Consider the following 24,190-nt stretch of genomic DNA (forward strand, 5'->3'; position numbering starts at 1 on the left):
TGAGAGCGCCACTGGATGAACTGGTTCTCTGAAGTGAAAAGCCACTTAACACACAGTGAAAATGAGAATGCGATCCTATTGCTGCCCTCCATGCTGGCTGGGGGGGGGGGGGAGTCGAGGTTATCTGGCAGATCTTTACTGCAGGGGACGAGGCCATCCATTCGCACAAAAGAGACATTTGCATTAAAGCAGGGTTTTTCAGGGTTAATTTGCGTTTTTGTTTTGTTCATCAGGATACGAAGCAAATACGTGCTTCTTGGTTTTGTTATGTTTTGTTAGAGACAGTCAGAGAGAACCCCCCCCCCTCCCTCCTCCCCCATAGCTGCATATTGCACTCACAGAATCGCTCAAACTTCATAGTATTACTAAATTAGAGACATGGTCGGGTTGGTTCTTATCTCTCTCTCTCTCTCTCTCTCTCTCTCTCTCTCTCTCTCTCTCTCTCCATACTTCGATTTAAGAGGTGAAATAAGGCATGAATGAATCGAGATTCTCCACCTCCCCCTGGTGGCCGACAACCAACTCACACCTCCCTGGGACCCTCCTCGGAACGAGTTGTCATGACAACTGTGCAGCATGTGCTTACAAAAACAAGAGCTTGACCGTTCACCGACTCTTCGACATCCACGGCGCCATCTTCTTCTTCCTCCTCCTCCACCTCCTCCTCTTCTTCCTCTTGCTCCTCTTCCGTTGGCATTAATCAGCCGGGAAGGTGCGACGACACCAAAACGCGGGGAGGGGGAAACGGAGGGAGGCCCGGAGGGAAGTGAACGATGAGCGGAGCCAAAGCCCGCAGCGACGCGCCTGTTGCTGAAAACGTCTCCGGCGGCGGCGGCGGCGGCGGCGGCGGGAACAGCACTGCGGCTCCTCAGCAGCGGGACCGCAAGCCGGGCGGCGGGGTTCTGAAGAGGCTCAAGTCCCGCAGGAGCCAGGTGGACAGCAGGCCCGTGACGGAGGAGGACCTGCGGACGCAGACCGGAGCCATCACGCCGGAGGATGTGTTGGGTCTGCGGTTAGCTACGCGAGGTTTGCGTCCTTTGTATCGGCTATACGTGGACATATGATGCTCAGTGCCTCTGTCATAATGTAAAGAAATTGTAAAAGCCCCCCATAGAATGTATGTTCACATAGATCGATCGTTAAAAATGGAAGCGCCTGCCGTCAGGTAAAATGCGTGGTATTCATGCGAGGGTATACCTGTAACCACCACGCGCATACGTCACAGCCGCTCTTTCATTTTGGGCATCTCTGCGGGGGCTGTGGTTTTAATAATAGCTGTGACATGACGTGTTATCTTTTGAGCAAATTTTATGATGGTTCTCTCCGTAAGTGTAAATATGTATATATGTAATATATAGTCATGCTGCTGATCCAGTTGCCTGGCACCAAAGTCATTTTTTTTTTTTTTTTTAAAAATCATCATCATTATTATTTAACAGATGTTAAAGCAAAAATTAAAACCAGAAAGGGGAAATAAAAGTCAAACGAAATTCAATTGCTGCTGTGTCAAATTTTAAATGACATTTTTTTTTAGGGTTCCCTTAAAATAGACTGATTTCAAATTTCTGATGCCCCTCAGTGATAAGACCTCTCCATAGCTACCCTAAATATAGCGTGATTGTGGCATATGCTCATCCGCTTGTGAATGAACTAATTATAGCTGCCCCAATAAGAGCAACTGTTTTTCTTTTTTGTTTTTTGCATGATATGCTTTCACATGCCGAGGCTCCGTGCGCATCTCAGGGATGCACATGCTAAGCTTAAAGCCCATTTCAGTGTTACAAATCTCTGCCTGTCCTCTTTCTAGGCTATCTCTGCAAACCAGAGGAGAACATTTACAACATCGACTTTGTCCGGTTTAAGATTCGGGACCTGGAGACCAGCACTGTTCTGTTTGAGATTGCCAAGCCCCCACATGCAGGTACTGTGCTTCAGTCTCCTGCTCAAGTGCTTCAGTTTGGTGTTTACCGGCCACGGTGACACAAATTGGCTTTTTAAGCACGCACAAAGTGAAAATGCCGACCCCGTTGACAGCCTGTTACTTGCTATTAGCTGAAAATTAGTAACAAATTAACGCTGTCAAGTTCACAAACGTCCACCGCTGTTAAAATGTCACAGAGAGAATTTTTTCACTGTGATTAGTTTCCACTAACGCTGTTATTCTGCGTTGCGCTGTCAGAAGATGACGAGGAGAACCGAGAGGCGGACGCCAGCGCGGGCAGATTTGTACGCTACCAGTTCACTGCGGCCTTCCTCAAGCTGAGGACCGTGGGAGCTACGTGAGTGACTCACATTTCGACAACAAAAAAAACCTGGCCTGGCCTGTGCCCAAACAATCAGAACTGCTGCTGCATTGTCTCCCTCAGCCAGAAGCTACGCCAGTGAATTATTACACAAGAGCAAAACAAGAGTTCATGACGTACATTCTCACTGTTCTCTTTGTGTTTTTTTCCCCTTCCCAAAATCCAATTATAGTGTGGAATTCACCGTTGGAAACCGACCCCTCAACAACTTCCGCATGGTCGAGAGACACTACTTCCGTGATCACCTGCTGAAGAGCTTCGACTTCGACTTCGGCTTCTGCATCCCGAACAGCCGAAACACCTGCGAGCACATCTACGAGTTCCCTCAGCTATCTGAGAGCCTGGGTGAGTCATCTTTCTTTTCATGGTGACTCATGTTAATTCAACAGAAATATCTCTCATTACGAGTCCATCAAAGGGTGCAGTGCGTTATGAGATCTTATCCTGAATATATGTGTCGCCTATTCTTCCCCATGCCAAACGTTTTTCTCCTGGAATAGAATAGAATAGAATAGTTTTATTGAAAAAAACTTAAATAATCAATAAAATAAAAACAAGATAAGAACAAGAAGAGTCTGTGAGCTGTGCAAATACTAGCCACTGATTAGTGGCTTTGCTATTATTGTTTATGTTAGTGGTTTTAATGTTAGATAAGGCCAATTTTTTTCTTTCCTTGCGCCACAGTGGAGCCCTCGGCTCCAAGGAAAAACATGATGTTGACTGCTAACTAGGTGCTTCAAGGACAAATATCAGTACTGTATGTAATCTTCCTGTTTTTTTGGATTGTTGTTGCCAAGATATGACCTGAAATTGTCAAAACAATACATGATGCAGTGTCTACAGATGTGTACGCCGTGAAGCTTTGGACCCCCTTTGCTATGCAGAATAATTGCGCTCTCATTTGAAAAAAAAAAAAAAAACACAAGAAAAAAAAATCAGTCTTCTAAAAACGACAATAGTTCCAGGTGGTATTTATTACTGCAGAGCCTCTTCCTCTGCACACAGACCCGAAAGAGATTCCACCCTTGAAATAAACAATATGCGGAACAAACGGCACTGCCCTTATGCCGTGTAAAACTGCACCCTGAGGTCGAGCTCAAGCTGATATTATTTACTAAGTGGCGTGGCAGCCGCTGGGGAGAGCAGGGAGACGCCGCTCTGGGGGAAACGCAGAGAGGAAATTTAATCCTAAAATATGTAGCAGTGGACGACATTAACATGATGTGAACCTGAGCTGAGTTGGTGGACACATCAAGAACTGTGACTCTGGTCTTCTGCATTTTTAGAGTTAAAATATTTCAGAGTTTTGTCATACCAGCAAAAGAAATTTAAAACCATGCTGTAATACTGTCCCAAGTAATTACATTTACAAAACAACTACTGTTGTTCAGCTTGAATTATTTAATAAACGAGTAAATGACTTAAGTGATACTCCCACAAATGCTTGTGTCAATGATTGAGCGTCATTAGTATTAAGCCGCTGACTGTGTGATGTCTCGGTGTTTCAGTGCGTCAGATGGTGGAGTGCCCTTACGAGACCCGGTCGGACAGCTTCTACTTTGTGGACAGCAGACTGGTCATGCACAACAAGGCAGACTATGCCTACAATGGAGGACAGTGATGTCTGCCTACTAGCATGCAAACACATGCACACACACACACACACACACACACACACACAGACAGACACAGACAGACAGACACAGACACACAGACACACACACACACACACACACACACACACATGCACGTGTGCATGCGAACACAATCTCAATTTTACAGCTATATATCCCCTGCATACACAAATGCATGCACATAGCTGCGCATACACATGGGCTCATTCAAGCAAACATACAGACATACTTACAAAAAAAAAAGCTATTTATTTGTGTGTGTTTTCCTGTTTATTTATGTATTCAAAATTGCAGGAGCTCATTATCAGTCACGGAAGCCCTGAAACAAATGCTGAAACAAAGGCCAGGTTTATTCTTTTGGATTTTAAATTGGGCTCTCCAGCAATTTTACAACTACACTCCTCTACCCCTCTGCTCCGCCCATGCAAACACACATACGCACTCAACCCCCAAGTGGCAAACATCGTTCTTGTTGAGCGTTTGTCAGAGGCAGCTGCCGCCTGTGCGATGCACTCCAGACGACACTGGGGGGGGAAAAAGGAGAGAGATCATCCACAAAAACACTCCTGTCAAACACACATGGTCACTCCTGAGATCCCCCCTCCCCCTCCTCCCTCCCAGTCTCACACACACACGCACAGCTGCATGGACGCTCACGTCGAGCGGGATTTTAATCAGAGGTCTTTTGAAGGCTGTTTGTATATTTTGTCTGTTGGAACGGTCGATTTTGATCAAGGCCAAACAATCAGGATAAATGTGTGTGTATATGTGTTACATGTAAGCAAACAGATGATTAAAAATGACCTGCTGAATGGTCAAAAAGGGACTTTCAAGAGGAGAAAATCCCCCTAAGACGTCATGATTTCATATCATGATCTATTTAATAAAGAGAAAATACTTTTAAGATCTATTTTTTTTGTATTGATCGTGATAAAAGAAAAAAAAAGTGTGGTAAGATAAACTTATTTTAAAGCCACATCGCATTTATTTTTCCCCCCCTCCAAGTTTCATGAAACAGTCAATGCTTTGTCACGTATTTCCTGAAACATTAGGTTGGGTAATGTGAGTAAACTGATTGGTCTCTCTTAGATAGATTGTGTTCTTCCTCTTTGTAAACTTTGGTGTTCAGGGTTTAAAGTTGTTCTTTGTAAAAATGAAGAAAAAAATGTATAGTTTGTAAAGAAAAGTAATTGGATCAATAAATGTAAATTTTCAGATACAAGTGCCAGTTGTGTTCATTTTTTATAACGATATGTTACATATGTGGTTGACAAAAGCCTGATGCGATTTCAACTCACCCAGTTGCAAGAGCAAGCAGAAGGTTCCAAATGTTGCCACTAGGAGGAGCAATATTCTAACAGACTCTGAAACACGAGCGCTGCTTTTAGTCAAGTTTCATGTTTGAGCAGAAAATGGGTTTATTTTGATCTGAAGACGACGTCCTGGCATTCGCTCCCAACTGGACTTGAGGCAGTGATCTGAAATTAGTTTCTCGCTGTGATTTCAGCGCCGAGAGGCAGGATGCGATAGTTAATAATTTAAATTCCACTTCATTAACGTATCAACAGCCACTGATCTGCTTGCCTCTCTGATAAGCTCACGCAAAATGCAGCTCAATTCAAATTTTCCTCGGGGTTGTTAAACTTTGCTCGTCCCTTTTACAAGGTCTAATGTGGAGGGAATCAGAGCTGCACACTCTGGGGTTTGTTTTTCCTCTTTTCTTCCTCCTCCTCTATCTTTGTGTCCATCTCCTGATCACTCCTCTTTCAGTTTCAAGCTCTCAGGCCCAGATTCTCATGGCCGTGTTTTTTCCTTCTTTCATGCTCCCCTGGCCTCTCCTGCTTCTGTTTGGCTCTCCACACCTATGCAGCGGCTCCCTCCCTCGGCTTCCCTGCTCTGGTTTTTTCCTTCCCTCCCTCCCCCCTTCTTCTTCTTTCCTCCTCTCTCACCTGGTAACCAGACCTCTGGAGAGGAGTGTTGAGTTTCCACTTTCCCAGAGAAGAGGACAATCTGAGCCACACAAAGACCCACAATGGACCCCCTCTGCTCTCTCCTCCCTGCACTCTGTCGCTGCAGCTGCACACACACACACACACACTGAAAACAGGCCAAATTATATAAGAATACATACACCCTGCAGTTGTTATTCCTTTTCCTCTACTCTCTTTCCTTGACTTTTCGCAGTAGGAATCTTTTCTTTCCAGTTTTGTCTTTTCAATTTAATCCCTACTTTGGTTCTGTCTGACTCCCTGGGCAATTCTCTGCTTTGATTCACACGCTGCAAAGTTGTATGTAGTTGTAGTTTTTTATTTGGGAAAAATTGGTTTTAATGGGCCATGTGGTACACACATAAAATCAGAAAGCTCTTCCACAATGCTATAATGTTTTTTGGACGCAAAGAAGAAAATAGTTTCTTTTCATCCAGCGTCATTTATTTTAATATGTGGTCATTGATTTGAGGCAACGCCAGTTCAACATTCTTGCAAATTTCTTTATACTAATGCGCTTCTTAATCAGGTAAAATTTTTACTACATCCACCACAGCTTGCCAGCTGTGCCTCTCTGCTATTTGCTGCGGAGCGCCCAGAGAACAGAGGCCTCACCGGAGTTTTTCAGTGAAAAAGCGCCGCTTGTTGCGGCTCAAAACAAAGCTAACGAGGTCATTTAAACTGCATCAGGACCATTAAGATGCTGCAAGTCGTAAAAGCAGCCCAACAGCTTGAGCTAAAACACATAAAGACAGAGTTTGAATGCAGAATTAAGTAATACACTCCTATGAAAATGTTCACATTTACACACCGCTGAAGAAAAATAGTGACAGTTCAGCCTGAATGTGGAAAACACCTTAAAAACACAAATATGGTAAGAAATGTTTTTATAAAGACCCCTAAGGATAGTCCTGAAGCCTGTTTTCCTTAAAGATAAATAAATAAATAAAAAAGTTTCACTCTATACATGTTGTGTGCACCATGAAAGTGAACCCCCTCCCCTAAAATCCAGCAGTGTGAAGCACTAATGTGTCAGCTACTGATTAGAGCACAAAGCAGGGTGTGATCTAACTGTGAGCTCATAAATCAATGACCACAGCCTTCCATCAGGCTGCAGGGCCTCGCACACCCCACAGCACGCGAGTCAGGCAGCCGCAGTGCAGCTGAGCCGCTGGCCGCTGTCTAAAGCCAAACCTTGATAGATCCACTTTTAGCGTCCACAGCAACGCGCGCATATCATGAGCAATAAATACACACACTTTCCAGCTTTCCAGGGACGAGCAGTGTGTTCCCAGGCTTTCGCGGAATACATTTCAGTGCACACACACACACGCGCACACACACACACACACACACCGGAAACAACTGGACAGGTGGGATAAATCAGCCTCATTTACCTCCTCCTCCTCCTCCTCCTCCTCCTCCCAGACGCCCACACACACACGCACACACACACACACACACAGGGCACACACCTATCTCTGTAACTGGATTTCCCCCACATATCCCACACAGTGGATCAAACAACCACCTTAAGTTAGTTACCTGTGAAACACGCTGGTTCACTGACGTTCCCCCTTAAAAACACTCACCCACGTGCACTCATTTATTCACATGCACGTGTGCGCACGCGCGCACACACACACACACACACACACACGCACAAAGACCTACACTCAGGCAGGGGGACAGGGGGATAGTGGTCACCTATAAATAGCAGCTCGGAATGGCGTTGATAGGTCCTGTGAAAAGAAATGGAGGGGGGAGTGGAAAAAGGATTAAAAGAGATACAGTGCAACTCTGCAGGTTCCTGTGTGTGTGTGTGTGTGTGTGTGTGTGTGTGTGTGTGTGTGTGTGTGTGTGCGTGTGTGCGTGAGAGAGAGTGAGGTTAAAAAAGGTGCTTTCTTGCCACCAACAAAATTCTCTGTATAAAGACAGATCTCACCTCATCCTCGGGTTTGTTTTATTCCTTCTCTTCCTTCTGTGTCTCTCTTCCTTTGTTTCCATCCGTCTCCGAGGCCCCCGTGTGAAATCCATCATGTTTTCACACTACATTACCCGCAACGCTCCTTCCTGACAAAAAGAGGTGATGAGTCACAGCCGCGGCCGTCGTCTCCTCGTACCCGGAGCGGCGACGGCCGTCAGAGATGGTCGGGATTCGTCACACTGTAATTTCCCGCAATCGCCTCGGTGACATCACCTCGGCCCCCGAAAAGGAGGTCAGCGCAGATTGGAGGCTGCGAGTGTAAACGTAAATACAATCACTTAACGAGTGACAGGAAACACCGGTGCTGCTTTTGAAGCGCATGTAATATCAGGGCAGATGGAAAAGTTTTAAAAAGACTCATATAATGCAAATTTTCCTTTACCAATAACAATGCCACTGTTAATGTATAATTACTGTACAGTGTACTGTTTAGAATGTGTGTGCTAAAATCCCTAGCTCTTTAAAGCAGCCCATTGTGATGTCATAAAGTGCAGCAATACCCCCGGGGTGTTGGCTCAGCCCCCCAAGACACATTACAGCTGCCTTGTCTTCTTCCTTTTTGTTTGTTTACAAAGCATCAGTTTTAGCAGGAGGTGAATACGGAGGATTTTTTTTTTTTTTGGCTGGAGGCTGTAAACAGAGGGCTAAACGGGCAGGATCCCTGGTGGTCTATAGATTCTACTTTCTTTTTGGACTATTAATTATGCTGGCGTTCCCCCCACTAGCGTCCAGGATTATAAACAAAGACTCAAAAAGGAACGCAACTCGGGCCCTTTGAATCTAATTTACCTTTTGAAATTCCCAATAAAACAAACAGCGTAATAAAACGGCATCCCATATGGGCCGATAGATAACAGATAATTAGTTATCCAGGAGTTAATAATCATGGCTGCAATGAATAGGCAAGTCCATTAGCGAACTGTGAGTCTCGCACCAATTTCCACAGTAAGTGCAGTATTGACAATCTGTCTTTAAGTGTTAGTTCTCTGCCGGTCTGTTACCACAAGCTGCTGTGCGGCCCCTATATGTGTGTGGGAGTGTGTGTTTGTATGCGTGTGTGTGCCTGTGTGCTACCACAGCAAAGTTCTCTGCTACTGCTGCCGCTGTTGCCCCCATTCATCCTCGAGCTGAACCCCCCCCACACCCCCCTCCCCCTCCCCCACACACACACAGATAGTGCGGTCCCATGGCATCGGGGTAAATATGTGTGTCGCTCACAGGAAGCCTGCGCCCGGAGTCTTCCACTGCCAGCAGTCCAGTTGTTTTGTGTGCGCTCGATTAATAAAAGGTTAACACAGCCCTCAGCCAGGCCTGTAAATCTCCCCCACAATCTCTTCCTTCCTCTCCCTTTCTCCCCTCCCTTTGTCTCTCTCCCTTTGCCACACCTTGCCCCGGGGAATGGAGGGATTGTGATCGGAGAACGGAGGCGGGGCTGGCACAACCACAGGTGTGCTGGTTTCCTCCCTTCTCCTCTCTCATGTAATGATTTCTTTGGCTCGCCACCTGCCAGGTGGGAAAAAAACCCCCACAGCAAAAGAAATCTTTTTTAAAATGGCCCCCTGGCTTCCGCTTTTCAAGGACTTTATCCGTCAGTAAACACCGTATTTGTGTTCTTTTTAATCTTCCGATGCCTACGCTCGATTCGCAGACTTCTCTCTCCGACAACTTGCTGATCGTTTGTGTTTTTACATTGCATGCAAATTGTCTTTTTTTTTCTCTCTTCTTCATCTTCTTCCTTTTCCTGATTCTTCAGCGCTGCTGTGCGGGATCAGAAGCACATGGCTGACAGAGCCACAGGCGCTGGCTTTTGAGATTGGCCAAGAGTGGCTCTGCTCTTTTTCTGACTTCTCTTTCAGGCTGCCTGCAGGGCGGCTGGAAAGCAGGTCCCAGGCCCCGGAGGGTCAAAGGTCACCCCCCTGAGACAATGGTGTTCCCACTGCGGGTCAGCTGTGGTTGAGGAAACAAAAGCAGTTAAGACTGGGACGTGGACAAACTCTGGCAGTGTTTTCAGGTGACAGTGACACCGAGACAGAGGGGAGGAAGACAGAAGGGAGAAAAGGCAAAAAGCGAACGGGAGAATAGCTCAGACGTCTTTCACACACAGGCGCGCACACACACACACGCACCCTTGAAACAATTGTTTCACATTTGTCCAGTGCCCACATTTTCGAGTTCTCCCTCGACCTTCTCAAAAAAAAAAAAAAAGTTTGCCAAAGTTCCTCAGCAGCTGCAAAGTGCAACATGTGAAAAGGTAAATCAGTGTGCTTTGGTCTCACTCTCTCATCATCTCACCAAACTTCCACCATCCCTTCCCCCCACGCCGCTGCCTCCTCCCTCCCTCTCCCTCCCTCCCTCCCTCCCTCTCTCTCTCTTTTTTATTCATTGCCATTGATCATGCATGCAGAAAGTCAGCACGCCCAGCCGCCGCTCTCGCCAGGATAGGTTCGCTAGTGCGAGCCCTGTCCTACATACTGTTCCCTCTCCATGGTCCACCAGGCCACAGTCGCACCCTCCCCCTGATTTGCCTCCCCTCGCTGACCCACCTCCCCCCACCACCTCTACGCGCACACACGGACACACACAAATAGCCGGCGGCCTGTCTCAGAACCAGCACATTCACAGGTCATCATGTGGTGCGAGGAATTTTAACTCGTCATTACTGAAAAAACCCTTTAGTCGGTTGAAGAGGGACAAGGACGTTTTGTGTTATTCATACGTCTGCGCTACATTTTGATTTTTACACTACACTGCCGCTACTGAGCCCGGCGAGTGGCGCAGGTGTGTTCTGTTTAAACGGCGCTCATTCTTTTATTAGTCCAAAAAATGTCACAGCAGTGAGGTTTTTGGTTTTCCTGTGTGCGAAGGCCACAGGCAGACGAGGGAAAAGAAGTGCCCTCCTCTACATCCAATTGTGCAAGCACTTGTTTGACTCTTTGTTTCGGAGCACCTGATGCCTCTAACGAGAGACCGCTCAGTTGACCAGGGCTGGCTCCGGCCAAGACTGGCAGACTTAGAGGTAAAGCTGCTAATCTTCCACTTAGCTGGTCAGGGCGGCCCGTCACGTGGGGTGTGTGTGAGGGAGTCGGGGGGGCAAGAGCTGGTTTGGTTTGAAGAGGGTTGAACACAGAGTGGCTTGAAGAAGAAGTGGAGGAGGAATGTAGCCGTGGCCATCACAGCTGTTTTGGATGTGATGGATTAGGGATGAAAGCTGGGCAGCGGGGACAGGTGGGCAGAGGGATGGGGCCACAGAGAGTGATTGATAGAAGAAGAGAGTTGCCCTGAAAATATGCCTCTGGATGTTGGTCTGACGCAAAGGAAGAATTCAGTTGGCCACTTAGCGTCATGGATTAGCACGCAAATGGAATTTCAGTTTGAATGTGAAGATGTCGCTAAGCATTGATCGGCAAACACATATAGCTGTGACATAACGTGCCACAACGCATCAAGTTGAATTGACGACATATCACATGGTGTCATGTTGTCATATGGTCACATTGCCCAGCATGATGTCACACATCCAGCTACTCAGGTCAGGCATTAAATCATGGCTACTGACAGTACTGGGCTTTATCATGCCACAGTGCTTTACATTTACATTTTAGACAGTGTGTGATAAGACGAATGAAAAAAAAAAAACAATCCTAAAAAAAGAAAGACAGGGAAAAACAAAAATAAAAATTAACATAAACATCACATTTCACCTCTATAACAGGGCCTCATTTTCAATGCCATGGAAATTAAGTATATATCTTTTAAATAGTCTTTTTTTTTTCATATATATTCACATAGAGTGTATATTACTGTTTTCTGTGAACTGAACTGGCAAATCCCTTTCTTGCCTTCCTTGTTTGTAATCACTCAGGTTCATTTCTTACTGGTTGGACCCTGGAGTAGAAATGAAGTTCATGCTAAGGCTGAATTGTGATACAATTCAATGAAATTGTAATTACGCAATGCAATGTAAAAATAACAACATATATGAATCAGCTTTATCCCATAGTCGAAGAAACTAATATAAAAAACATGCTATATTATTATACTATAATATAAACAAACATGCTCTGTTCCAGAGCCTGTCTTATCGCTGGGGCTCAGTGCTTAAAAATAAATTCAGAAATTAAGGACCCCATGAGTTAAAATCCACAAATAAAAGTAATGTACAACACTAGTCACACGTTTGGGTACACCTTCTCATTTTGTCATTTTCTTTCTTTTTAATGACTATTTGCATAGATTCTCACTTAAGGGATCAAAACAATGAATGAATGAAACATATATGGTATTATGGAGTAAACAAAAAATGTGTGTCATAAGTCAAAACATTTCCTATTTTAATTTCTTCAATATAGCCTCCCTTCATATTAAACATTTGGAGTTATTCAACAGTCTTTTCTTTGCTACATAATTTCACAGATATTGTTCATATTTGAAGTCTTCAGTATGTATCTACAATGTAGAAAGAAGTAAAGATAAAGAAAAAGCATTGCATGAGAAGACGTATCCAAACCTCTGACTGGTGGTGTATATGTAACTAATAAAAGTAGTGCATGAAGAGAACAACTAGCGTAACACTTCATTTGTAACATAACATAACAAACAGCATTTAAATGTTTAAACTGTCTTTTATTAGACACCTGAACATTCAAACCTGAACATTATTTAGATGTATATTCACATAAACATCTGTCTACTATTAACATAACATAAACAACTTTACCACTTTAACTTTCAAGCCCGGAGACCTATCGTGTGTAGATGTTTGTAACGTAACGCCGTCGCTATTTTTCAACTCTCATCACTCGCCGTAACACCCTACTTCCGTTACAGAGCAACAATCCTAAACGGGAGTAATGAGGCTGCCGTAGCCCTCGCAAAAAAACATCCAAGAGAGCGCTTTGATGGGCCGTGCCGACGTGCTCGCCAGCCAATGACGGAAGCGGCGCGGGCACCACCGGCAGCATGAATAGAGGCAGAGGCAACGTGCGGCGGGAGGGGCGGGGCGGAGCGGGGGAGGGGCGTGATAGGAGGAGGGAGGGGGGATGAGGAAGAGGAGGAGGAGGAGGAGGAGGAGGGAGGGGCGGTCCGACGCTAGTAGGGGTAGGCTACGGGAAAGAGAGAGGGAGGGAGGGAGGAGGGGGCGGAGCTTGTCTTCCGAGCGTGTGGTGTGCGTGCGTGTGTACATGTGTTTGCGTGCCTCACTCTGTGTGTGTGTGTGTGTGTGCGCGCGCGCGCGCGCGCTCTCGCTCTCCTCGCTCAACCCCTCCTCCTTTTTTTTTTTCAACCCCCCCTCCCCCCCTCCCTCCCTTCCTCCTCCCAGCTCTCTCCCTCCCCCCTCCCTCCCTCCCTCCTCCCCTCGGCTGCCCGCCCCTGAGTCTGGAGCAGCGGCAGCAGCAGCAGCAGCAGCGGCAGCAGCAGCAGCAGTGGAGCTTCACTGCCTCTCCTCGCCTCGCAGTGCGGGAATATAGCAGCGGAGAGCAGCAGTAGCAGCAGCAGCAGCGGCAGCAGCAGCAGCATGGACACGGAAGGGAGCCAGAGCAGCCTGTCCTCCGGCACGGACAACTCCCCCCACGACCCCTGGTAACAAGCCTCGGGGCAGCCGTCCTCTTCTTTCTCTCTTTCTGTCTATCTCTTTTTTAGGATCTAAAAATATTGCTGTGTTTTATTTTTTATTTTCGCGCCCAGTCTTGTCTCTCGCTCTCTCTCTCCGCTGTCCTCCTCCTCCTCCTCCTCCTCCTCCTCCTCCTCCTGCTCCTGCTGCTGCTCGGCCCGGGTTGAGTTCACCTTGGACTTTAGATGAGTTCGCTGCGCGGTGCGGGGAGCTGGAGGAGCCGGAGCCGCGTCGAGACAAAAGACAAGCACGTTGTTGTGTGCTGCGTGCGCGTGTTTTTTTCCCCCCCCCCCTCTTTTTTTCGGACGTGGATGTGGTGTGCTGCTGTGTGTGTGTGTGCGCACCGTGTCTGTGTATTTCTGTGGGATGGATCGGCTCAGTGGAGGAGACGCGCCGCTGCTTTCCGCCTGCACACCCCCTCCTCCCCCCCCCCCCCCCAACCCCTCGTGTTTGTTTATTTATTTCCCCTTTTCCTCCACACAAGGCTACGGCGCAACTTCTCCTCCATCCCTCTTGGAAAATAAAACACCCTCGCTGTTTTCCCCCCTCCTCCTCCACCTCCTCCTCCTCCTCCTCCACCACCACCACCACCACCGCCGCTCCTCCAGGGGATTATAACGGCCCAACTGGCCGATTGGTGACTTCGCAACATGGCCGATGCTCTCTTCTTTCTTTCTTTCTTTCCTTTCTTTCTTTCTGTCTACTTTTATCGACGCTACAGCCAACAATCGTCCCTCTTTGCTTTGAATTACGACGCGTGTTATTTTGTGTGGTGACTTAACGGCTTGTATTTCTCCCCCCCTCCCCCTCCTCCTCCTCCTCCTCCTCCTCCACCATTCAGCAAAATGTTCATCGGAGGTCTGAGTTGGCAGACAACACAAGGTGAGCTGTCCCGCACGCTGCTGCTGCTACCGCTGCTGCTACTACACTCCAATAAGTCTGAATGAAAGCCTCCTGTTTCCTCCTCCCCGCCATACCACCCTCCTTGCCGCACTCACTATTCAGCCCCTGAAGTTATGGAGGAATAAAAACACTGTAAATAGTTCAAGCAACCCCCCCCCCCCACACACACACACACACACCACCACCACCACCACTAGCAGCAGCAGCAGCAGCAGTAGCAGCAGTCCTCTCTGCTCCGATCGCGCCTCTATTCACTAAGGATCAGCTCTTTGGATTTAGACTTGCTGAGACGCAGGGGGGTGGGGTGGGGGGGAGGGAGGGAGGGGATTAACGTAACACGGGGGAAACGCGTGCACGTTCCAGCCACTACTTGTACCTTTTCTCCACATTCTGGTGCCATCGCGGCGCCGCCGCAACGACACGCGGCTGTGGCTGTTCGAGAAGTTGGCGGTGCAGCCCGCTCGCCCGCTTCGCTCGCTGCTCGCTGCTGGTTCCCCTCCGCATCGATCCCATTCATTTGCTTCCAAGAGAGCGCAGTCTGGCGCGGGAAATAGACTTTTAGCACGCCATCCCTGCCACCCTCCTTTCTTTTGTAAATCCCCGCTATTGGCCAAGTTAAAGTGCGACTGTTATCCACAAACACACGCACACGCACACGCAGTCCGCGCCACACGCACCTCTGGGGGCGACACAAACACAACGTGGTCCGCCCCGACCCCCATTGTCTCTCAGCCGCACGCTGCCAGCACCACCATCACCTCACCGGGGCCTGCACAGAGGGAGGCTGGGAGTGGGGGTGGTGGTGGTGGTGGTGGTGGTGGTGGGGGGGGTTGGAAACGGAATGTCCGGCTGTGTCTGACCACCTCTCTGTCCCTCTTCCACACCAGAGGGCTTGAAGGAGTACTTCTGTAAATTTGGCGAGGTGAAGGAGTGCATGGTGATGCGGGATCCCGTTACCAAGCGGTCGAGGTAAGAGAGAGAAGGAGGCGTGTGCTCCCCGCCGTCCTATCACGGGATGCCCTTCCTCGCTTCTCCCCAGCAGTTGTTTTTCTGTCTTTTTTTTTGCCCGTTAAACATCCTGCCACCCCTCCAACTCTTTACTTTCTTTCTTTCCTCTTTTCTCAGGGGTTTCGGGTTTGTTACGTACGCAGAACAAGCCGGTGTGGAAAAGGTTTTGGCGCAGAACAGACACGAGTTGGATTCCAAAACGGTAAGCCCCGCATGCCTGCGTCACTGGGTTGACTTTACTGATTCTTTTGAGCGTGCATGCCACCCCCCCCCCCCCTACCCTACCCTTGTCTTGGGCCTGTAAAATTGAGGAGTTTGGAATAGCCTCCCTCCTCCTCCTCCTCCTCCTCCTGCTTCTCCTCCTCTCTCTGCTCATTTCCCCCTTCAAATCCCGGTTCAGGGCGCCAACATGAAAGCGTTCTTTCTTGGTCTTCATTGCCATGGTTACCTGGGGGACCTGAATGGGGTTGGAGCCCCTGCAAAACCCTCAAAGGGGTTTATGCAGAGAGAGAGCTCCTAAGTTTTTTTTTCTTCTTTTTCTTCTTCACAGAAATAAAGTGTGCACCAGTTTAGTTGCAGAGGTGGGGAGGAAAAAAAAAAAAGTTTGAGGGAAGGAAACAGTTGTGGCAGTGGTTCCCAGAGTCATGTCAGGAAGTCTGTGAGGTCCAAATAAGACTTAACTTGAATTTAAATATTGATGTGGATGCAGAGGTTTGTTTGCACAACTACTGCGATGGGAGGGCGGACTGCTCCCTGTGATTTTCCCCTCCTACACGGCGGAGGCACGAAAATTCAGATGTGGGTAAATGGGACAAAGAAGCCACCAAACGGCGGTAAAAAAGTGGAGCATGTGGCACTCGCACCCCGGCCACATAATGTTTTAAAAAGTCGCTGTGAGACGGCGTGTCAGCCCCTGCCGTGTGCTGCTGCTCTCGGTCAGATTCAAAGCTTGCTGACTCACATTTAAATAACTATGCCGGTGTGAATGTTGCTGTTTTGGTCATGTAGATTGGCTGCAGGGGCGTGTCTTTCCTCGGTTTGTGACCTCCGCCAACCACACGGACACAAACACACACGCACACAATGGGATGATTTGGGGAATTATGAAAAGAGGGCGAGAGAAGAAGAAGAAGAAGAGGAAAGAATTGTTTGGCGGAGGAGAAGTGGCGGCAGGGCAGCGAGTCGGTTGGTTGTCGGAGCAAGCCTGTTGCCAGGGGTTATGTCGTCCTCAGGAGACGGCGCTGTAACGGCACAGCCTGATGGGATTTACGTCCCCATAACAACTTCTCTGCTATTTTGCATTAACTCGAGACACAAACACACACTCACACGCACACACGCCGTGCCTTTCTGTCTTGGTTTCGCACAGTCGAGCCTATCCGGCTTTTGGAGATTCGGGTTTTTTTGTGTGAAAAGTCGGGAGTTGTGGAAGTAAAAAGTTAGATTTGTTTTGTTTTTTTCCTGCGCGGTGACTGTAAATTTTCTTACCGATAATGAGCGTAGCTGCTGGTAACCTTTTTGATTTACACCCCCCTCATCTCCAGGTGGCTTTAAATAGGTTCAAAGAAATCATAAAGTGCTACTCACTGTGTCATATTACCTGTTAAGTTAGGTACAGGCTGAGTCTTGACATTATCTGTTTGTACGTGTGTGATATGAACATTAGTTTGGAGGCTCGGCCCTCTGGAAGCTGAAGCGCTGCCTGGCAGGCTACTGGTGGAGATAGGCGTTGCCCCTTATTACCAACCAAAATACTGCACAGGGCTAAACAATAATAATGTTTAATAGTGCCCCTCTTGAACGCAGCTTCGGCAGCTCCGGTTATTGTGGCAGGCGTCTGCCAGGAATGCACCGAGGTGCCTTATAATCCACCAGGTGTTTTATTTTTTTTTTTGGAACGTGGCTATGGTTGCTGTTTGGCGCTTGGATTGGAAAAATGAGATGCCCAGTTTGTACCTTGTGTGCAAATTTCCCACATTTTCACGAAGGAATGGCTTTGACTTTGACAGACGATGCGGGTGATTTTGGCCTCGTTTAGTCCGAAAATTGGAAATATTACCAAGAAGGTTGTGAAGGCGGCACATTCCAACCTCAGCATGAGGTAATGCTGTCTCTGTCGTCTCTAGTTGTTAATAATTATAGATAAAGACTTTTCAAGAGCGGCTTCAAACGGTCCAGCGCCAGTCTGTAAATCTGAAGCAGCTTTTCCCATCTCCTCATTTATTTATTTTCACTCACTCCTCTTCCCTTCCTGTGCCCTGCAAAAAAGAAAAAGCAGCCAGTGCACCTCTTTTTCTTTTTTTTTGTCTCCTTTGGTTTATAAGAAAAGCCGTTCCAAGTCTAACACTTGGACTGCACACAGGGCTCAGCGGTAAACTGCAGCTAGTGCAAGGTCCATGCCACCGGTTACATGCGGTATTAAACATTTACAGTTCGGTTACATCCTGTATCGTTCCATCCACCTGCAGGAAGCCAAAGCCTCAGAGCAAACAGTCGCCCGACGTCATACACGTGCCTTACTGTCACTACTTGTGTTGGCTAAAATGTAAGAGGCGCTCGCGAGAGGTAGTCTTATTTGCTCTAAAGTGGTGTCCGCTGAGGTTCTTGTTTTCGCTCCGAGGGTTAGATTTCCTGTCGGCGCAGCGCTCCGGCCTCGGGGCAGTGGAGTGGCGTGCACTCCTATGGCCCTGGACGGTGAAGAAGGGCACAACTGGTACTTGTTTTCTCTGAGAATTGCTGGAACCAGTTGCGGAAAGAGGGGTGGGGGGAAGACGAGGCCAGATATTCTGTGAAAAGCTTCCAGAGTTTGAGTTTCTTACACGTCAGCACAAGGGGCCGGTGTGACGACACAAAAGGTCGTATTTGTCATTTGAGACGTCACTTTTGTCCACGGCAGTTTTGTGCCTCTGCTTGGGATGAGTAACTGAGGGGTGACTGAGCATGTTTTTCGGCAGCAGCGTCTGTAGTTTTTCTTGTACGTGGGGGATTATGGATGATTGTGTTTGACCATTATGTGACATGTCCAAATTATTCTGGGGTCAGGTAGATCGCATATGGCAGGACCGCCTGTTCGATGCCCAGCGGTGGGCACGATTTTTCGGTGCTAATAGAGCTACTTTAGTCCGTGCACTCGCACTCTGCTCTATGTTAACACCTGCCACTGTTGACCACTGGCACCACAGGCTGCCGGGGAGACTGGTCCGGTCTAACACCTGGTTAAGCACAGAAGAGGGAGGGAGGGAGGGAGGGAATGGCGGAGAGGGAGGAGGAGATGCACTTGTGCCCTGCTACCGGCTGGAGATTAGCTTGTAAATGCTGACGTGGACAGAAGTTGAGAGAGGTGGTGGTGGTGGTGGTGGGGGAGGATGGAGAAGTTAGAGGAGAGCAGAGAGGCGGGAGAGGAGGCCTGGGCCACCGCGCCGTAATTAGTATAGATCTGAAAAGCAACTAATCCGATTGGAGGAAACAAACTGGATTTGGCTTCAGAGGTCCATGTGCGGCCTCAGATCCCAGGATAAAGCCCTGGACCTTCTCTGAAGGTTGTCCCCGTCTCGTCGTCTCTATAAGTCCTAACACCCACAGCATAGTGTAGAACCACCACCACCAGCACCACCAGAGAGGCGCCATCGTGGGGTTTGCACTGTTAGGGGTGGGGCCAGTTTGACGGCAGGGGTTGGTGGTGGTGGTGATGGGTGGGTGGGTGGAGGGGGGAGGGGGGGTCGGTCTCCTCATTAGTGAGCTTCGTTAACTAATTATTGTGCCATTGTTCAGCCGTGCAGATTGACCCTGCTGGCCCGGGCCCAAACCGAGTCTTTTCTCTTGTTCCGAGTCGACATGCCAACCGCTTTTGTCTCCTCCCCTGTTTAGAGCTTTTTGTTTAGCTCATATTGATTATGTTCCCATAATAGTGCAGCCTGTGGCGTCTTTATATCGGCGTTGGTGTTTGCCATTTTGTTGCAAGAAGGTCTTTGGCCAACGCTGCCAGAGCTTAAATGTCTATATATGCGCCGAGAATACATTAGTTGCCAGGAAAAGAACAGGAAAAAAAATAGATGGATACGTATTTGGCGGGATTTTTAAAAATATATAATTGTTATAATTTTTTTTCACATTTTTTGGCCACATTTTTCTTGGCCGTTTTATCTCTGCACATGTGCCACAATGCATATACGTGTGTCGGTGTTTATGTTTGCGCTGCATTATGATGGCATTTTGCAAGTGTATGTATGTGAGGCTGTGGGGGTAGAATGGGAGCCCCAGTTCCTCTAAGGGCCCATCTGTTTTGTACTCTTTGTCCTGTTAATTAATGAAATCAGAGGGGCTGCCTGCTGGGACGGCCCTGCTTGCACCGCTACGTTGGACAGGCCCACTTTCTCATGGGCTGACTCTGTTTTCCAAATGAATGCCTCCTCTTTCTCCCTGCGCTCTCTCATTATCAAACTCCTTCTCTCTCTCTCTCTCTCTCTCTCTCTCTCTCTCTTTTTATGCCTTATCAATCTTGTTCTGATGTCCTATTTCTTTTTTTTCCCCTTTTCATTTTTTTTGTTTTGCAGTTTGTAACGCAGGTGAACGCGCTGGGCCACGTGAGGTGACTATTGGTCGTAGTTTAGTCTAGTCCTAAAAATAAGATTAAAAAGTAAAATAATTTAAGAAAGAGCTAAACCACCTAAATCATATCGTAGACTCTGCTGCCGTCACTACGCTGCCTAGATTGAGCGGAGGTTGGATGTCATGAAGCAGGATGTTGGTCAGACCATTTCACCAGCACTCGGTCATAACTCTCATTTGTCACGATGGGAAGAGCGCCTTTTCTTTTTTTTTCTTCCTGTGGGCTGGGACATTGTTCTTAACAATTCCACAACCGCTTTGACGCCTCTTATTGGTTTGCACAGCGCTCCCTCCTTCCCAGCCGCCCCAAAGACCCTCCTGAAGAGTTATTTCTGAGTGTTGCAAACTGTGACCTGGCCAAATCCTTTTTTGCTTTTTGGGCCTGTCTGTCTTCCTGTCCGAGGCTAATCCTTGAGCCCAATAGACGTCTAGTTGTATTCATCACAGTTGAGCTCAGACGTAGACATTAATCGTTAGACGAACTCTGCTATTTCCGTGAGGTGGAATGATTTTGTTTTAACAGCATGGCATGACGTAGCCGTAGTAGCACTCTTGCGACGTCGCACTAGGCCTAACCTAGAATAGTTAGTGTAGTAACCTTAATTATAGGACGTTCCTAAGAGATCTTGATCGCTTTTAGAAGAGGTGGACTATTGGTGTGTGAAACATGAGTGGGGGGTTCACGAAGGGATGCACGGCGTGGCCTTCCTTGGCTCAACAGAACCTGTTTTCCAACCTGATTAACAGTGTCACACGATCCCAGCACAAAGATTTCAGCACGTAAGAGGTATATTATTTCATCTTCCAGAGCTCTGGCAAGAATTGCTGTGTTCACCAATGCTTTTTCTCCCCTCGACTGTGCACGGTGAGCTGCGATAATTTTTTTTGTCCAACCTCAATTAAGAAAAACCTCCTTCAAAGGCGACACATTCACTCATTTGTTGCCCACACCATGCGACAAATACTACGCTCCCACAATAAGAACGCCGGCTTGATTTTGCACGCCGTCATTATTGCTGCTTGAATTCAAAGGATTTTTTTTTTTAAAATTCCCATTGAATTTTCATTATGTATATCGTGCATTCCCAAAAATATGCAAAACCTGCCGAGCCAAGAGACGAACGGATGTCTTCTGATTGTTCTTTACCCCGGTATTTAGCTCTGAAATGTCTCTCATAATGTGGTATTAACAGGGCTCTGACGTTGATATGCTTCTTGATTCGTCAAGTGTTGAATTTTATTATTAGGAAAGCCAAAAAAAAAAAAAAAAAAATGAGCAAGCAGCCAATTTAACGTTTTCCAGTCAAATGATAATGAAACTATTTTGCTGGGGAATTGAAGGAATTAGATTTACAGAAGACACAATGACAGAAATTTGTAATAATCGCAGCACTGTTTTTTAAAAAAGGACAGCAAAAACAGTGTTTACCCCAGTGAAGCCCGTCGACAGGCTGTGTGTGAGCGCGGCTGGTTGTCAGTGAGAGTTGGTTTCTGACCGCTGTCGTCGTCAGCTCCTGATCCCTGTTCCTGCCTTAAAAAACGCCTGAGGGCAGCACCTGCCCTCCAGCCCCGTTCAAACGGCTCAAGGCGGCAGCGCTGACCTAAACGCCAGCGGCTCTGGGCAAATTCTCGTTAACACTGAGACTAATTTGCTTGATTTGTTTTCTGGATATCACCAGAGAAATGGTGCTGCGAAGAAAACCACCCCTCGCCGTCAGAGATTGATTGTGTCATTGGGTAATGCTTTAGAGGTCACTGCAGCCCTTTTTCCTTGATTTTTTTTCCCATGGTTTTTACCCCATTAAACGACAGAACCGCTTTTCAAAATTAGATTTATTTTGGTGAATTTAATTACCAGTAGCGGAAAATGTCGAAATGTTTAGCATCCGTGTAATTATTTTTGCTTGAAAAGTAACAACAAAAGCAGCTTGTTTCCAGCGTTTTCATCTCTAACGCAACCAATTGGCTCGACCAGAATGGATTTTTGTGAGAAATCTTGTATTGCCATCGATTGAACAGCCCCGCCGCTGACGAACAGCCGTCGGCAGCAGTCGCCGGTGGCTTGGCGTGTCCCTGTCACCTCTGCCTTTGTGCTCAGACCAGCTGGAGGTGACACGGCGCTCTTGGTCTTTGTGTCCTACTTCAAGGTGCAAAGTCCTTCTGCAATCCCTCCCAAGGACGCTGCAGCTGCATCTTGGTTACACGGCGGCGCCGCGGTGCTAAATATGAGGTTCTTAAAGGTCCTTTTGGGGTATTTTCGTCTGTAGATTTGTCATCAGACGCAGGGCGCATTATCACAGAGAGGAGATGAAAAGGACGGCGTGAATATTGAATGAAAACCGTCCCCCTCGTACTGTGGGCCTTATTCACATGGTAAGTGCTTATTGCCGGCCATTTGATAGGCTCCTTTTAGTTGCCAATATCAATTCAATACCTCCGACGGCGGGCGCGTGGGACACAAGAGGTTTCAGCCTCGCACATCCAATTATTAGAACAAAGATGAACTCCTAAGACTGTAATACACCACAAGGTCCTGTGACCCAAAATCATCGCCTCGCGCCGGCTTGAGTGAGAATAACACGAGATTCCTCGCAAATTTAAAATGCCAGGCCAGGCTTTGCATATTTAGTGTTATTAAAGGCCAGCTCATTCAAAACTCATTTGCTTCTAATTTTATCTGTAACCTTGACCACTGCCGAGACATCCCGCTCGGGAGGAATATGGATACAGTCAAATCTGGCTAATCCAAAACTGGAGCCTGTCTGCATGTGTGAGAATTAAGGAAAACACACATCCATCTGAGAACGTACACAGGGTGTGAAGAGCTCATTTTGGCTCCGCGCAGCAGCAGCAGCAGCAGCAGCAGCTAGCTGCGGATAACACACATTTACGTTGCGTCAGTTCTGTAAATGTACACATTGTCGCCTGACTGTGTGTTTTGACGTGCGACGTCTGCTTGTCGTGTTTGTTTTTTGTTGTGTTTTTTTGGGAAGGGTGGCGGCGGGAGAGGCGGGCTTACGTAAACAAGGGTCTTCTATACATTCTTGTAGATTAGCATATGTTCTATTTTAGGACGGGTTGGTTCACACACTCGCTTGTGTACGTGTTGAAAGTGATTCTAGTTAGTCGACGGGGTGACAACTGAGCGGCAGCAAGGGCAAAAATACGGCGTCGCTTATTTACGCAAGCGCAGGATAAACAGTGAAGAGGTTCTAAAACGAGTGAATCTCCAGACTAAGGCAGAGCGGTAGAGTGTTTCATTGTTTTAGCTTCTTTTCTCCTCTTTGCATGTTTAATCCATGATCATTTAAAATCAAAATGTATGCTTTTTAGGATTTTCAAACCCATTTTCCTGTTTAATCTGCTTAAAACAACAGTAATAACAAGTAAGCAGCCTTAAGTAAAGAGACATGACCCAACGACAATCCCTAACAGTAGTAAATTACATTGTGCTGAGGTGAATTAACGGTGCAGCCCGGGATGTTGCAATAGTTGCCGCAGTTTCACCTGCTCCAGAACTGCGTTCGGCCGTCCACACTGAAGATATAGTGTGCGCATAGTGTGTGCGCGTAGCCGTAGAAGCTTATTTGGTTTAAAAACAAGCTATTTCTGTTTTGGCCTTGTGCCCCCATGAAAGCCCAGCTTGTGTCAAAGGGAAAGAAGTGACCCTTCTCTTTGCATTAATACTTTCCGTCACGTTTTGCTTCCCGAGAGAGAGAGAGAGGGAGGGAGGGAGGGAGGGAGGGAGAGAGAGAGGGGGAGAGCAGATTTGAGGGAAAACCCTGGCGGCAAACGCTTTACATGCACGTCTCCCGCCACCGAGCACCACCGGCTGATTCTCTGATAGGAGTCTCCTGCACGTGTGATAAAGCAGCCCGACATGTTTTTTGTTTTTTTTCCCCCCTGCGTCGCGACGTCAGAACCTGCAAGCCGATCTCCAGCGCGGCATCATGGAGTGTGAACAAAACAAATCTTCTCCTGCTGCATCCGACACCTCCGGTCTAATCTCAGCTCCTCTCTCTCTCTCGCCTCTCCACAGATCGACCCAAAGGTGGCGTTCCCCCGCCGGGCTCAGCCTAAGGTGAGTTGCACTGAAGGGGTTAACGTGGAGGAGGCCGTGCTGATGATGTCACCCTGTCACACCTCATCAC

General features: G+C 47.5%; 2 protein-coding genes and 1 long non-coding RNA gene across 4 annotated transcripts in view; 2 read left to right on the forward strand and 1 right to left on the reverse strand.

Moving 5' to 3' along the window:
* The first annotated feature begins 437 nt into the window (after nt 1-437).
* On the forward strand, nt 438-5,159 carry LOC142880415 (protein unc-119 homolog B-like). 2 transcript variants are annotated; one of them, XM_076014332.1, is made up of 5 exons: nt 438-1,026; nt 1,808-1,921; nt 2,180-2,279; nt 2,476-2,648; nt 3,812-5,159. In XM_076014332.1, exons 1-5 carry the CDS (start codon nt 774-776, stop codon nt 3,922-3,924), a joined length of 753 nt encoding a protein of 250 aa, XP_075870447.1. In that variant the 5' UTR covers nt 438-773; the 3' UTR covers nt 3,925-5,159. The 2 variants fall into 2 exon arrangements, with proteins under 2 accessions (XP_075870447.1, XP_075870448.1); XM_076014333.1 differs by having other exon boundaries at nt 2,183-2,279.
* Nucleotides 741-10,189, reverse strand: LOC142880423 (uncharacterized). The gene is made up of 4 exons (XR_012925438.1): nt 9,131-10,189; nt 7,871-8,162; nt 7,633-7,667; nt 741-962 (listed from the first exon to the last, which is right to left on the reverse strand). It is a non-coding gene; the product is annotated as an uncharacterized LOC142880423 (long non-coding RNA).
* A 3,093-nt stretch (nt 10,190-13,282) lies between these two features.
* The window catches only part of LOC142880412 (RNA-binding protein Musashi homolog 1-like), a 29,125-nt gene continuing 18,217 nt past the window's right edge, over nt 13,283-24,190 (forward strand). Inside the window, exons 1-5 of the mRNA XM_076014319.1 lie at nt 13,283-13,489; nt 14,362-14,402; nt 15,311-15,392; nt 15,549-15,633; nt 24,079-24,120. Of these exons, the coding sequence (XP_075870434.1) occupies nt 13,425-13,489; nt 14,362-14,402; nt 15,311-15,392; nt 15,549-15,633; nt 24,079-24,120 (315 nt within the window). The 5' untranslated portion in view covers nt 13,283-13,424. The remainder of the gene's footprint in view (nt 13,490-14,361; nt 14,403-15,310; nt 15,393-15,548; nt 15,634-24,078; nt 24,121-24,190) is intronic.

This window comes from Nelusetta ayraudi, unplaced genomic scaffold (genome assembly GCF_046127955.1).
Source record: "Nelusetta ayraudi isolate G7.1 ecotype Tasmania unplaced genomic scaffold, CSIRO-AGI_Nayr_v1 ptg000168l, whole genome shotgun sequence".
NCBI classification, from domain to species: domain Eukaryota; kingdom Metazoa; phylum Chordata; class Actinopteri; order Tetraodontiformes; family Monacanthidae; genus Nelusetta; species Nelusetta ayraudi.

Coding starts and splice junctions, on each gene's coding strand:
- LOC142880415 (XM_076014332.1), top strand. CDS start 774: ATGAGCGGAGCCAAAGCCCGCAGCGACGCGCCTGTTGCTGAAAACGTC. Junction 2,280..2,475: donor CTGAGGACCGTGGGAGCTAC/GTGAGTGACTCA, acceptor ATCCAATTATAG/TGTGGAATTCACCGTTGGAA. Junction 2,649..3,811: donor TCAGCTATCTGAGAGCCTGG/GTGAGTCATCTT, acceptor TCGGTGTTTCAG/TGCGTCAGATGGTGGAGTGC.